The following is a 12,965-nucleotide window of genomic DNA, read 5'->3' as shown; positions in this document are numbered from 1 at the left end:
TATTTTTTAAAACTCCTCAGTGGATCCTGATTAGTCAGAAAGTCAAGTGGATCCCCATCCTGTACCAACTTGGTTTTTTTTCTTTTCTAAGCCATAAATCATGATATTTGGCATTTATCTATGTCCTTCAATAATGTTATAATAATTTATTAAATATACTATTAACAGCCCCAAATATGCTTTCATGTATTTTATAATTTTTATGTTTATAAAAAATCATGTAGAAAATGTTGCATAAATGGTCTTGAAAAAAAAATCAAAATCATTATTTTAAAGTTTTTCTTATGTCTTTCCTCTGGTTTCCTAAATCCAGTTTAAGTGGAGTGATATAATATCTAGAACAGGAAAGTGAATTTAAGAGCAGTAATTGGGTTTCAGAGAAACAAAAGTGAAACTTTATCGCTGTCTACACTATAAAACATGGGCAGAAACAGAGATAGGAAAGTCATAAAGCCATTTGGCATTTTAGTATGATGTTTTAACTTTTCATGTTTCATATGATTGCATGGGAAATATAAAATATATTTTAAAACTTTGATTTGGTAATTGATCAGGTTTCCATACATGCTAAACTTTATTGAATTGTTATCAATTAGAAATGCTAAAACAAATGTATATGCCAGAATTTCTACTCTTCAGGCTTATTTTTCAAAATATAAGTTTATCTTTTAAAAATTTTTTTTAGTTATACATGGATACAGTATCTTTATTTTGTTTATTTATTATTATGTAGTGCTGAGGATCGAACCCAGGGTCTCAGTGAGGCAAGCGGTCTGCCGCTGAGCCACAACCCCATCCCAAAATATGTTTATTTTTACTTATAAACTAATAGATCTTCTGACTAGTATTAATGCATAGTATGTAAGATCTTTGTGCTATGAGTAGTTCAGTTTGATAGAACTTTGTGTTTGAAGTGATTGGTGATAATCATATTTGTACTTATTAATTTTACTCTGGAGAATATTAGAGATGATATATTAAAATGGGGAAATTCTTTCCTTTGTGATTGATGTCTTTTCCTAGTAAGTTTTAATGGCTTTCTTGATCTTCATTTTTCCCTAGGATATATACAAAAATTTGATATCTATGTTTATTTGTAATACTGTGACTGAAATCTAAATTTTAATTTTAAAGAAAATCTCTTGCAATTTATTCATTGTATAAATGTCAACACTTACATTTCTGGTATCTTAATTTTATATTGATTATTTGAAATGGTGCATGTGTTCACAGATTCAAATACAGTCTTGGGTTGCTTAACAGAAGGTATACATCTGAGTAATGTGTCTTGAGATAATATCACTGGTGTGGGAACATTAGAGAGTGTGCTTACACAAACTTAACTGATATAGCCTACCACACACCTAGACTACGTGGTATGCACCATTGTATAGGTGGGCCTTCATTGACCAAAATGTATGCAGCAGATAATTGTAGGTAGGCCTCAATAATTTGTCTGTTTCAAGAATAGCCTCAAGTGATAACAGGACCTAGAAACCAAGTTCTTTCCCAAGAAGTCAGAGATCCCAGTACCTGTCTTATAGATTTAAAGCTCTTGTGGTCCACCTCTGTTAGGGTATGAGCAGTGGTCATGTACAGCAGCATCACATTACTGAGTGTGATGACCAAGCATGATGTGAAGGAATTAGTCAAGTCTGTTGTCCCAGGACATCTCCCACTCACTGTATGACAGAAAAATCACAGCATTAGAGGCTCTTGTAGCTACACTAGATGTCTGCAATTTGGAGGGCTGGGGTTCCACATTACTGAACCCTGGGTTTGTCATGTGGAAAGAGGTGAAGATATGTTTGCTGGGGGAAGAGAAATCCTTAACTATCTAGGTTAAACAGTGAAGATTCAAGTTCAGTTGAGCTGTCTGGCCAGATACAGTTCATAGTAGAAAACAGATCCCCAAAAACTTATCAGCACAGTATAGTTTCCTTTTCACAGTGAAGAGCACAGGATGCCATGCAGATATAATGTGTGCTTCTGAACATTCTGGAGGGACCAGGGCCAATATGAGGCTGCAGACACTCAAGGAAGACCTACAGGGCACACTGCAATTTGCCTTTGCCTGTCCAACAGTTTCCCTGGCATTTGTCTTTATCAGTAGAACCCATCTAGCCACTAAAACTGATAATTTTTTAAGGCAAACCAAATTTATGATCTTTTTAGAATAAAACCCTTCAGATGTTTTCCATAACTGGAATTGTGGCCAATTTCCCAACTCTCTGTTACACACCAGCCAGAAAAAAAAAAAGAAAAAAAAAAAAACGTGATTTGGAAAGGATGTTGGAATCCACCTGGAAGCAGAGTCTGGAGAGGCAACTTTCCACATGGAAAAAAAATTAAGAGCCTCAAACAGGCAGAGAACAGCTTCCTACTATTACTTTTTTTTTTTTTTTTTAATACTTCAGCTTCAGAAAGTGTTGCATACTCAAGTCTAGACATCAAAAACCAAATGTAAAAACAAATCAAAACTTTTTCACACATGTGTAATTGCAAAATTAGACATGTCTAGAAAATTCAGCTGGTCTAGTCAAGTGAAAGGCTCTGTGGCTCATAGGCCCATCCTAACAAATGGCACTAAGGCCAATTGTCAGCATTCAATTCTTACAGCTCCATAGGAATATCTCCATGCTCCCCCATACATCACACACTGCAAAATCCATGCAAATACAGTGCATGTTTACATAATGCCAGAGCTTTCATTTGAATGAGAAAAATCAGCCATCTAAAAGTCATCAGGTATGATTGTAGACCATCTTACAGGCACTGAGATGACTGAAGTTTCACTCTTCATGACCTGTAAACAGAAACACTGAATTATTTGTTCTGGTACTTCACAGGCCATCTCTGTTTGCTGTTAGAGATAATAAGAAAGTTATCTTTTACTGGTAACTTTCAGAGGCAGGAACAAGTGAAAAGAAAATTCGGGTATTATTTATCAACTATATACTTACTTTCTCCCATATACAAATTAGAGGACATAGAAATTGCCAATTCGAAGACATGGGAGGTGTGTTAAAGGGAAGGGGCACACTGTTTGTAGAGCATCGAGGAAAGAGCTGCCGTACTGGAAATAAGTATGCAGGGTCTCTCCTACTAGTGTGCTAAAATGCACCTGTCAGTGGCAGCACCATTTGGAAACTCCTTTGAATAAAGTCTTAGTATTTTTAATATTTGATAACATCTATGTTGACTACTACTGAGAAAAATTAGAGTGGTAATAGAGTTAACATTGCATGTTGCCTGACTTTCATCCTAAAATCAGCAAAAGGTAATGAGTCTAAGTTCATGCCTTACTTTAGAACTAGATTAAAAGGGAGAAGTCAGAAATCTGTTGGGAAGAAAATCAGAGGGAAAAAGCAGATAATTTTTGCAAGTTATTTAAAACATAATATCTCTGCAGATGGGGGCACTTTATAGCAAAAGTCAGCAAGAATACAAGAAACTGTTTCAATGGTTCTTAATTGACAAAAAGTGTTCAATATGCAAATAGGTAGTATACATTAATACCTTGGCTTGATTAGCTATAGCTGCTAATTTCTGAAACAATCTGTTCATGCTCTTAAGTTATTTATTCTCTATCTCAAAAAGATTGAAACTGTATTAAAGATGTAAGATCTGTTTTCCATAATGATGGTGAAAGATTTTGACCATATGAGAGAAGCAAAAACACAACACCTTGATGTCGGAGATTCAGATCTCAGAGCAGGGTCACCACACAAAGAAGATTGGGCACCAAAGGCAGAAAACCTGAAGAGTTAGGGAAACACAAAGATTACAGACAATGTTAAGAGCTCATTTAGAAACCAGAGATCTTAAATTCGTGGTCCTCAGAAATTATGTTGCAGTTATATTTGTATTGCTCCAGAAACTCGTTCATGTTAGTTAAGGGAAATGCAAGTTTAACACAGTCATGTACTAATGGAGAGACAGGCAGGACCTGGAGACTTTAGGTAGTCAGGGAAGCCCTCTTGGAGGAGGCGATATTCAAGCTGCAATGTCAGGAAAGAGATAGCACTACTCAAATCTAAAGTAACAGCTTTCGAGATGGAGGAGAAAGAAAGTGTTTATGTTTGCACCTGGAGCCACTTCTGTTTCTTTCTATAGTGCTTGGTCTAGTTATGTACGGAAATGTCCATTAAATGCCTGTGAGATTACCTACAGGCTGATAAAAGCTTTGGGACAAAGAGAATTGAGATGTAAATGCTTAAATAGGTGCAATTTCCCTTCTCGTACTGTTTTTGACCACCTTTTTTTTTTTTTTTAAAGCACAATAAGAAGAAACACAGTTTGGGTTGCATTCCCATCTGTCTTTGTCATTTTTAATGTCAATACAGAATGAATAAAAGATTTTACATTGTCTTCCAGAGTTCTCATATCATACTTATAGAACAATCTAAGTCAATGCTTAGCTTGAAAGTATTTTTACATTCTAAAATAGTATTTATGATTATGACTGAATGAAACTGTTTACTATGTCAGAAGGGAGCATAAAAATAACATGTTGAGAGATCAATTTTAAAACTTCAATCTTTTTTCCCCCTCTTCCTTATAGGGCTTATTCCACTAGAAGCAAGATGGCTGAACTCAATACTCATGTGAATGTCAAGGAAAAGGTAAGATCAAGTTATACTGGCTTATAGAAACGCCAGACTGGATAACATAATCCCTAGCTGGTAAAAAGTCAATTACAGGGCTTGGGTTATGGCTCAGTGGTAGAGCACTTGCCTGGCATGTGTGAGGCACTAGGTTCAATTCTCAGCACCACATATAAATAAACAAATAAAGGTTCATCGACAACTAAATATATATATTTTTAAAGTCAATTACAATTGAAGAAGGGAAAAATGGTTTGGGAAGATATATAGTAAGTTTGTCACACTATTCAACTATTAACAGAAAGAATGATAAGTTGCATTTACTGAATGTATATTAAACACATTACATTCATTTTCTCATTTGCTCTTGACTATAGCCTCATGAAGTTGGTACTGTTGTAAATTTCTGTTTTATAGGGGTAGATATCAAGAAACAGAGAGATAATTTGGCAAAGTTTACAGAGTGAGTAACTGACAGAACTAGGATTTGAAGCCTGGCAGTTCCCCTTAAATGCCAAGATTCTTGACCAACTTACTTGGTTGCATCTGAGAACAAGGGTATTACATTACCTTCCAGAACTGGCTTCATCTAGAGATGACCAATGCTTTACCAGATGGCCCCTGGGTAGCCTTTTCAAGTCTCTTTCAACCCTCAGAGTTCATGACATTGAAAATGTCCCTTCCTCATTATTTGTTGGAGACCAGTTATACTTCAGAGTCCCTCTAAATCTGTGACACTTCCTCCACCTAAGCAGTCCCTTATTTGCCATACACACTACCTTAGCTCTCAGCTCTTAATGACCCATGAACACAGACCATGTAGATAAACCTGTCCAACCATTCATCTGGCACCTAGAAATAGAAGCCCTAGAAGTGAGTTGCCTGTGGTCATCCAGGTAAGCAGAACAGCCTGGCTCGAACCTAGGTCTCAACCATGTTCATGCCACCTTCCCTTGGGAACCTCTCCCTCCATTGCACCGCCAGTCACTTAAGGGTGGGAGTTGGTCTTTCATCTCCTTGTATCCCCTCCATATGAACAATACAGAGTGAAGAAAGAAAGAAGTAACATTTCTGGAGTCCTTACTATTTCTTCTTTCACTTAGAAAAGCTGCCATGATCCCAAACACTGTTCATGCTGGGAATATGACTGGCACTGAACAAGTAAATGAGGTTCCTGCTCCCACAGAGCTCACATTCAGGGCAGGGAAGCAGAGAATGAACTCAAGAACATATAAGTGAGCACAGTCATTTCTGACAGGGATAATGACTATGAGGAAAACATGCTGGGTAATTTGATGGAAGGGAGGCAGGGGAGGTGGCTACTTTACATGAGTAGCCAGGGAAGCTCTTAGAAGAGGTGATATTTGAGCCTCATGAGATAAAGACAACGGGAAAGAAACACTCATGCAGATCTGAGGGCAGAGAATTATGAGTAGAGAAAAATTGAAAACAGTTGCCTAAAATGGACCAAGTTGAATGTGTTTGAAGAGCAAATGGCCAGTGTGGCTGGACTGTGAAGGGCAGAGCGGATGGGATGGGAGCTGAGTGCAGGGGGTACCACTTTGCTGGGCCCATGGACCTCCAATGGATATGAAATCCAGAGTCCACGAGCTTGGATGGGAACAAATACATTTTTATCTTAAAATATAAAAGTACATTTTTGTCACCACTAACATCTAAAGGAAATTTAGCATTTCCTTCAGTCATGAATGTCGGCAAAGAGTAAAAATAAACCCATAGTAACAGCAGCAGGACCTGTTACTTTCACAGCTAGAAACCATGAATATTTTCATATCAGATTACATTTGTTACAGATACCATGAAATGTTATTTGTTCATCACTGCTTAAAAATTATTGTAGTTCTAGAACCTGCTGCTGTATTATTTGATGTGTTAATGGAGAAGTGCATATTTTACTGTAGCATGAATTTGCTTTTTATTAATATTTTAACTGTATTTCAATGTGAGTAGTTTCTTTTGTAATCATATGTATTTTATAGCATGAATTTTAACACAGTATCCTGAGAAGGACCCCAAAGGCTTCACCACTCTCATGGAGGAGGTCTGTCTACCAAAAGGCTTAAAAACAGTGATAGAGCCATTTAGGGCTCTATTCCAAGGGCGAAAGCAAGCTGTTTGAAAATTGTAAGCAGGAGCTCGATTTAGTCTAACAAAGCTCATCCTGGCTTCATCAGTGACTATGTTACATGTTTTGTAAATCTCCTTATTAAATAGCTTTCTGTTTGATAAGGGCACTGAGGCTTGTGATCAGACTTGGTCAAAGTAAGACTCAGGAAATGTACAAGAGTGGGGATTCAGGCTCAGCTGTGTCTGGTTCTAAGGCCTGTGTCCTGTCTACTACATGACTGCTTCTCAGGGTTTCTACCAAGATATTCCCAAGAGCACAGAAGAACAGACTTATTATCCAATGTCTCTGGAGATGTGGTCAAAACCAACTTCTACCAACATGTAATATTATTGGAATTTTATGTGTTATTGTAAAAATGGATGCCATTTTTTAATTTGTTCTAATTAGTTATGTATGACAGTAGAACACATTTTGATACGTCATATATAAATGGAGTATAACTTCTCATTCTTCTAGTTGTACATGATATAGAATTACACCGGTCATGTAATCATATATACACATAGGGTAATAATGTCCAATTCATTCTACTATCCTTCATACCCCCATACCACATCTCCTGCCTTCACTCCCCTCTGGCTAATACAAAGTACCTCTATTCTTCCCTAGCCCCTTTCCTTATTGTGAGTTCGCATTCACATATCAGAAGAAACATTCAGCCCTTGGTTCTTTGGGATTGGCTTATTTCACTTAGCATGATATCATGAAGCTCTATCCATTTACTGGCAAATGCCATAATTTCATTTTTTAAGGCTAAGTAACATTTCATTGTGTGTATATAACACATTTTCTTTATCCATTCATCTATTGAAGAGTACCTAGGTTGGTTCCATAGTTTAGCTATTGTTGAGTTGAGCTACTATATAAACATTGATGTGGCTGTGTCACTGGAGTATGCTGATTTTAAGTCCTTTGGGTATAAACTGAGGAGCTGTGTCAAATGGTGGTTCCATTCCGAATTTTCTGAGGAATCTCCATACTGCTTTCCATAGTGGTTGCACCAATTTGCAGTCCCACCAGCATCGTATGAGTCTACTTTCTTTCCCACATCTTCACCTGCCGAGACACATGACTGAATCATTCAGGTTCACTCCAATGAACTGGGCTGGCTACTAAATAACCACACAGAGATAGAAAGTACCTCTTTTGGGGTTCAATGATGGTTCCTTGACCTCAGCTTCCATAAGGGAGGCCAGAGAGGCCTGCAAGAGAGAAAGAGAGAGAGAGAGAGAGAGAGAGAGAGAGAGAGAGAGAGAGAAGGAAGAGAGAGAGAGAGAGAGAGAGAGAGAGAGAGAGAGAGAGAGAGAGAGAGAATGCCTAAAACCCCTCCTATTTATTGGGGAGAAGCAATTCAAGAATATTACACCCAAACAAGGCAAGGGATTGTGTTGTCCCATTGGGTGATGCCCACTGCCAGAGCTGCACTTCCTTGCCGAGCGAAAGTGAGGTCCACCTGCTTTCGTGCTATGAGGGGAAGCCAGTTTCACACTTTCATTACTCAAGGCTTGAGGGTACGTGCTCAGCTCCTATGTGCTCAGCTCCTGTTCATGGCAGCCCCCAATACTCACCAACATTTATCCTTGCTTGTATTCTTGATTATTGCCATTCTGACTGGAATGAGATGGAATCTTAGTATATTTTTGATTTGCATTTCTCTAATTGCTAGAGATGTTGAACATTTTTTCATATATTTGTTGCTCAGTTGTACTTCTTCTTTGAAGTGCCTGTTCATTTCCTTAGCCCATTTATTGACTGTTTTTTGTTTGTTTGTTTGTTTGTTTGGTGTTTTTTATAGTTCTTTATATGTCCTTGAGATTAATGTTCTATCTGAGGTGCTTGTGGTAAAGATTTTCTCCCATTCTGCAGGCTGAGTCTTTACATTGTTGTTTCCTTTTATACAATTTTTATCCATTATATTCCATAATGTAAACTACAGATCATTTTAATATAAACTATTTTAGCTTATTGATAATTGAGTAAACAATAGCAGAAAGTTGTGCACTTTTGATAGCATGGCTTCATATTCTCCCTGATTCACAGTCAGATATTCAAGTGAGAATCTGTGTTCCCCATTTTTGAGACTCTGGGTAAGGTATAACAAAGATTGGCCCCTTCCCAGCTGTATTGATGGATGGATTGAACGGCTCTCAAGCTGGACTATGGGAAGGAAAAACACTTTAAAGAACCAAACTCCCTACAACACATAACTAGTAGACCAATATGGTAGAATGAGCAGTCAACACTTGAGTGTTGTGTTGTATTCATAACACAGTTGGCATCTGGCCAGTATAGGGAAACAGACTGATCTACATACACACAGACTGCCATGGTTAGTGTTAAGATTCCATGTATTGGCTCAGGTGCCACATCCATCCACCTGTCATGAGCATCGTCAGATACCCATGTGAAGCACCACAGTAGATGTTTGCCATTGCACTTCAGTAGCTTATCAAAATGTTGGCAGTTATTTTGAAAAAGGGTGATGTTTAAGTTGTAAATATTATCAATCTGCATGACAATGAAAGTAGAGCCCCTCTAACTCAATTAGTGAATTCCATCTTCCCATGTCATGAGGTTAATAGAATTTTCAACTCGATAAAATAAATCATAATAAACAACTGAAAATTCTGATCTTCTATAATTTTACATTAATTTATTTTAACATACTTGCTTCCTTTAGTTATTAGATTTTATGGCCTTTTTATGATTAGCTTGTTTCTCAATCTGTCACACAAAGCAATGACATTTCGATGCTTGAGAATAATAACAACTGTTACATCTTACATTACAAGCTTTTGGGGATTAGAGAACAGAGCCTATGTAGTATTTTTAATGCAATATCTAGTCAAGCACTGTGGGAAATGAAATAGACATGTTGAAGTGAGTTCTTTGTTTATCTCTAGTGGCTTTGTGATTGGATGGATTAATTAGGAGTAGCTGCTTTGGTGAAGAAATAATTTTTGTCCTCATGCAGCTTTTAGTCCAAAGGAGGAGCTAATAAAGTTTAATATTCGAGTCAAGTGAAACTTACAGTAGACACTCTGTGACAGTTTTATTTGAAAATATCCTCACATATTTGGATTATAACTTGATTTAAAGTGGAAACATCGTTGGAGTCCAAGTTCATTCTCCTTCGTGTGACACAATGCTTTGATCAGACCCCAGTCTTCTTTGACACTTTCATCTCCTGCCACTTCTCCACATACCCCTTCAGTCCAGCCAGACTGACCTTGAATACTTCTTCCTCTGTGCCATTACAAAGGCAGTTCCTGCATGTGAGATGTCCTCCTCAGGGACCTGACCTGCACTCACCTTCCTTTGAGGAACTCTTTCTAAACATCTCACTTTCCTCTTGCCCTGTCTGAATTTCCTGCACTTCCTCTGTTGTCTGTCTTATATTTTGGTGGGATTCTCTGCATTTTTCACTGAAGCTGTTATTCCACATAGCATAATTGTTAGTTGAATCTCTGTCTCCCTGTGTGGACCTGCGCGTTCCCTGGAAGGCAGGACTGGATCTTAGTGTGCTCCGGATTGACACATAGTTGACTCCCCAGTTAGCATTAGATAAAATGAATGGATAACAAATGAATGAACACACCTGCTTGAATAGTTAAGTTCTTTAGAGACTACATTTTCCATTCATGATATTTTGCAAAATCTCGAGCCTTCTTGAAAAATGAAATGTAGGTTAATGGAAATGTCATCTCATTTTAGTACTGTCTTTGCTATTAAAGTGTGTTTTAAATTACTTCTAAAAACAGAAACTTAGGTTGCTTAGGTTGACTACCTCTTGTTCTGCGGAAAAGTGGCATCTTTATGAGATGATTATCAAATACAAGTGGTTTCAGGTAAGATTTACAATAACAACTGAGGTTATTAGGTGAGTAACCAGCCATATTCTGCCACACCAAAATAAAATAAAATACATTGATTTATTTTAACATACTTTCACTCCACTAAAGAGAGATACCAGAACAAAATCTTTGGAGTAATCAGGGATCTTATATTTAGGACATAATTCATTTTTCACAGCTCAAATGATTTTTAAAAGAAATTCAATCCTAGAAACTCAGATAAATTAGTCAATAGTGACTATTGGATTATTTTTTTGCTTGAGACGCTTGGGTACTAAAATGATTTATAGTTTTTTAAATATAATTCTCAAGTGAATAAGAAAAGGATCATTAGAACTGATATAGACAAAATAGAATTTTTAGTCACATGTTATTCATGCATTATTATGAATGAGTTTAAATCAGATTCAATTCAGCAATAGAACTTGGAGGTGGAAAGTAAAGCAGATCCTTGTTTGTAAAATGGGGTTAATATTTGCTGAGTGTTCAGTTTCAGAGTGAGAACTCATTATGATGATGAGAGATTCTTAAGCCACCCTGGGGGATCCAGTATCTTTAGGAAGTAATGTCTAGCGAGGTAGAAGTATGGAAGGAGTACAGAGTTTGGAGATAGGTGTTATTAGTTCCCCAGTTTTTAGTTGAACAACCTGGAGCAAGTCACTTATCTTTTCTTGGCCTCAGTTTCCTGATCAGTAGATTGGATGTGATTATAAAACTTGCCTCACAGAGCCATCAAATACAATAGTAAGTGCATAGCTGCTTTATGAACTCTTAGTAATATGAACTATAAACAATCTGTTTATTTTACAATCAGAAAATTCAAAAAAGAGTCCTGATTTAACATTTTGTTTGGAACTCAAAAGTATAAATTTCCATAGAACTGAAATTAGGGGAAAAAAATTAAAAGTTCAAATGAGAGAAAAAATATCAAAGTGGACTTGACTTCTTCAAACTTTGATAGCTATTGCTGAGCTTCACAAAAAATAATTGAGACTAGACAATATGATGATATTGAAATGGGGAATAGCTCCATCTATAATATCATTGCTGAGCTGTGCCACTTATTGCGAATAGCTTTTAGAGCTGTTAAAGTTATAGAGGTAAATTGGATTGTAAACAATAATCGTATAGTGTCATTAAAATGAAGGGGAAGGAATAAAGAAGGGGAGAAGAGTCTTTTGTCCACACTGGGTGCAGAGAGGTGTCATTGTCAGCATTTCTTCAGATGACTGAAATAGAGGGTGTCCATGCCTCTATGTCCTGGAGTCCACAACAGGTGGACAGATTTTTTTTTTTGATAAATATATCCTATTTTATTTTTTTCCTGTAACTGTTTTGATCTATGTTTTACCAAGTACTAAAATGTAGTTCAGATCTTTTCATGGGACATATATAGTCAAAAAAAATAAAATATTTGATTAAAGAGATGTTAATGGGATGATCATATAGAAGAAACCCTCATTATACATCTTAAAAATATTAATTCCATTTGATACAGAATTCATTTCATGGGGTTGGAAACGAGTTTTAATGATATGCAAGAACAAACCATGCAAGCTTTGGGGCAAATCTTAATTTCATAATTTTGCAGGAGCGTTTAAGTTAACTTAGCCCAGCCCCTGGATTCAAACAGCAAAACTTCAGCTGCACAGCTTTCAGATTTCACCATGAATCGGTTCTTGTCATCATTTTCTCATAGGAAAGGGTCATTAAATTTCCCTTTCAAAGGAAGGAGAAACATTGACAATAGTGATTGCCTAATGCTTATATACAGAACTGCTGTTATTGTTGCTTGGCAACTAGAAGAGATTTGACAAGGAGTCTAAAGGAACTGAATGAATAAATGGAAATGTCAGCATCAGTTTCAGGGGATAAGAAGAAATTTACTATTGCGGGATTAGCATCACATTGCTTTTTCCAAGTTGCATGATTGGAATGCACAGTGTTTCTGATCTGCTTCGCCTGCCCACGTCTCCTTCCAGCCTTTCATCGCAGCCCCTTTTTGCACTGTGGCTGAGAGGTATATAGAAGATAGATGGTTAATGCTAAAGAACACAAGAGCATGTCAAAAATGAAATTTTTTGCTGGCAGGAAAAAGTAACCTCCGTTGGCAGTCCCTTGGAATTTATAGGTACTTTACCAACATTCTAGTTATTTCTCACAATGATCCTTCATATTAAATTATCCAGTTTTTACAGATAAAAAATGACAGGGCTGCAACAAGAGTTTCTTCTCTTCTGACCTTGCATTCTGAAAATCTGTTCAGATAGATTACCTAGACAGACAGATGGATAGATTCAGCACTTAAGAGTAAACTGCTTGTATTAGTAATAAAGCCTCTTTTTTTCTCTATAA

At 36.9% G+C, this 12,965-nt stretch overlaps 1 protein-coding gene across 4 annotated transcripts in view; it reads left to right on the top strand.

Annotated features, from left to right (window-relative positions):
• The window catches only part of Spats2l (spermatogenesis associated serine rich 2 like), a 161,574-nt gene that overhangs the window by 71,400 nt on the left and 77,209 nt on the right, over nt 1-12,965 (top strand). For all 4 annotated transcript variants that reach the window (XM_076865802.2, XM_076865804.2, XM_076865803.2 and 1 more), the window contains exon 3: nt 4,565-4,625. In XM_076865802.2, the coding sequence (XP_076721917.1) occupies nt 4,587-4,625 (39 nt within the window). In that variant the 5' untranslated portion in view covers nt 4,565-4,586. The remainder of the gene's footprint in view (nt 1-4,564; nt 4,626-12,965) is intronic.

The sequence above is a fragment of the Callospermophilus lateralis genome, chromosome 9 (genome assembly GCF_048772815.1).
Source record: "Callospermophilus lateralis isolate mCalLat2 chromosome 9, mCalLat2.hap1, whole genome shotgun sequence".
Taxonomy (NCBI): domain Eukaryota; kingdom Metazoa; phylum Chordata; class Mammalia; order Rodentia; family Sciuridae; genus Callospermophilus; species Callospermophilus lateralis.
The sequence above is the reverse complement of the archived record's forward strand: the minus strand, read 5'-3'. Positions and strand labels throughout refer to the sequence as shown.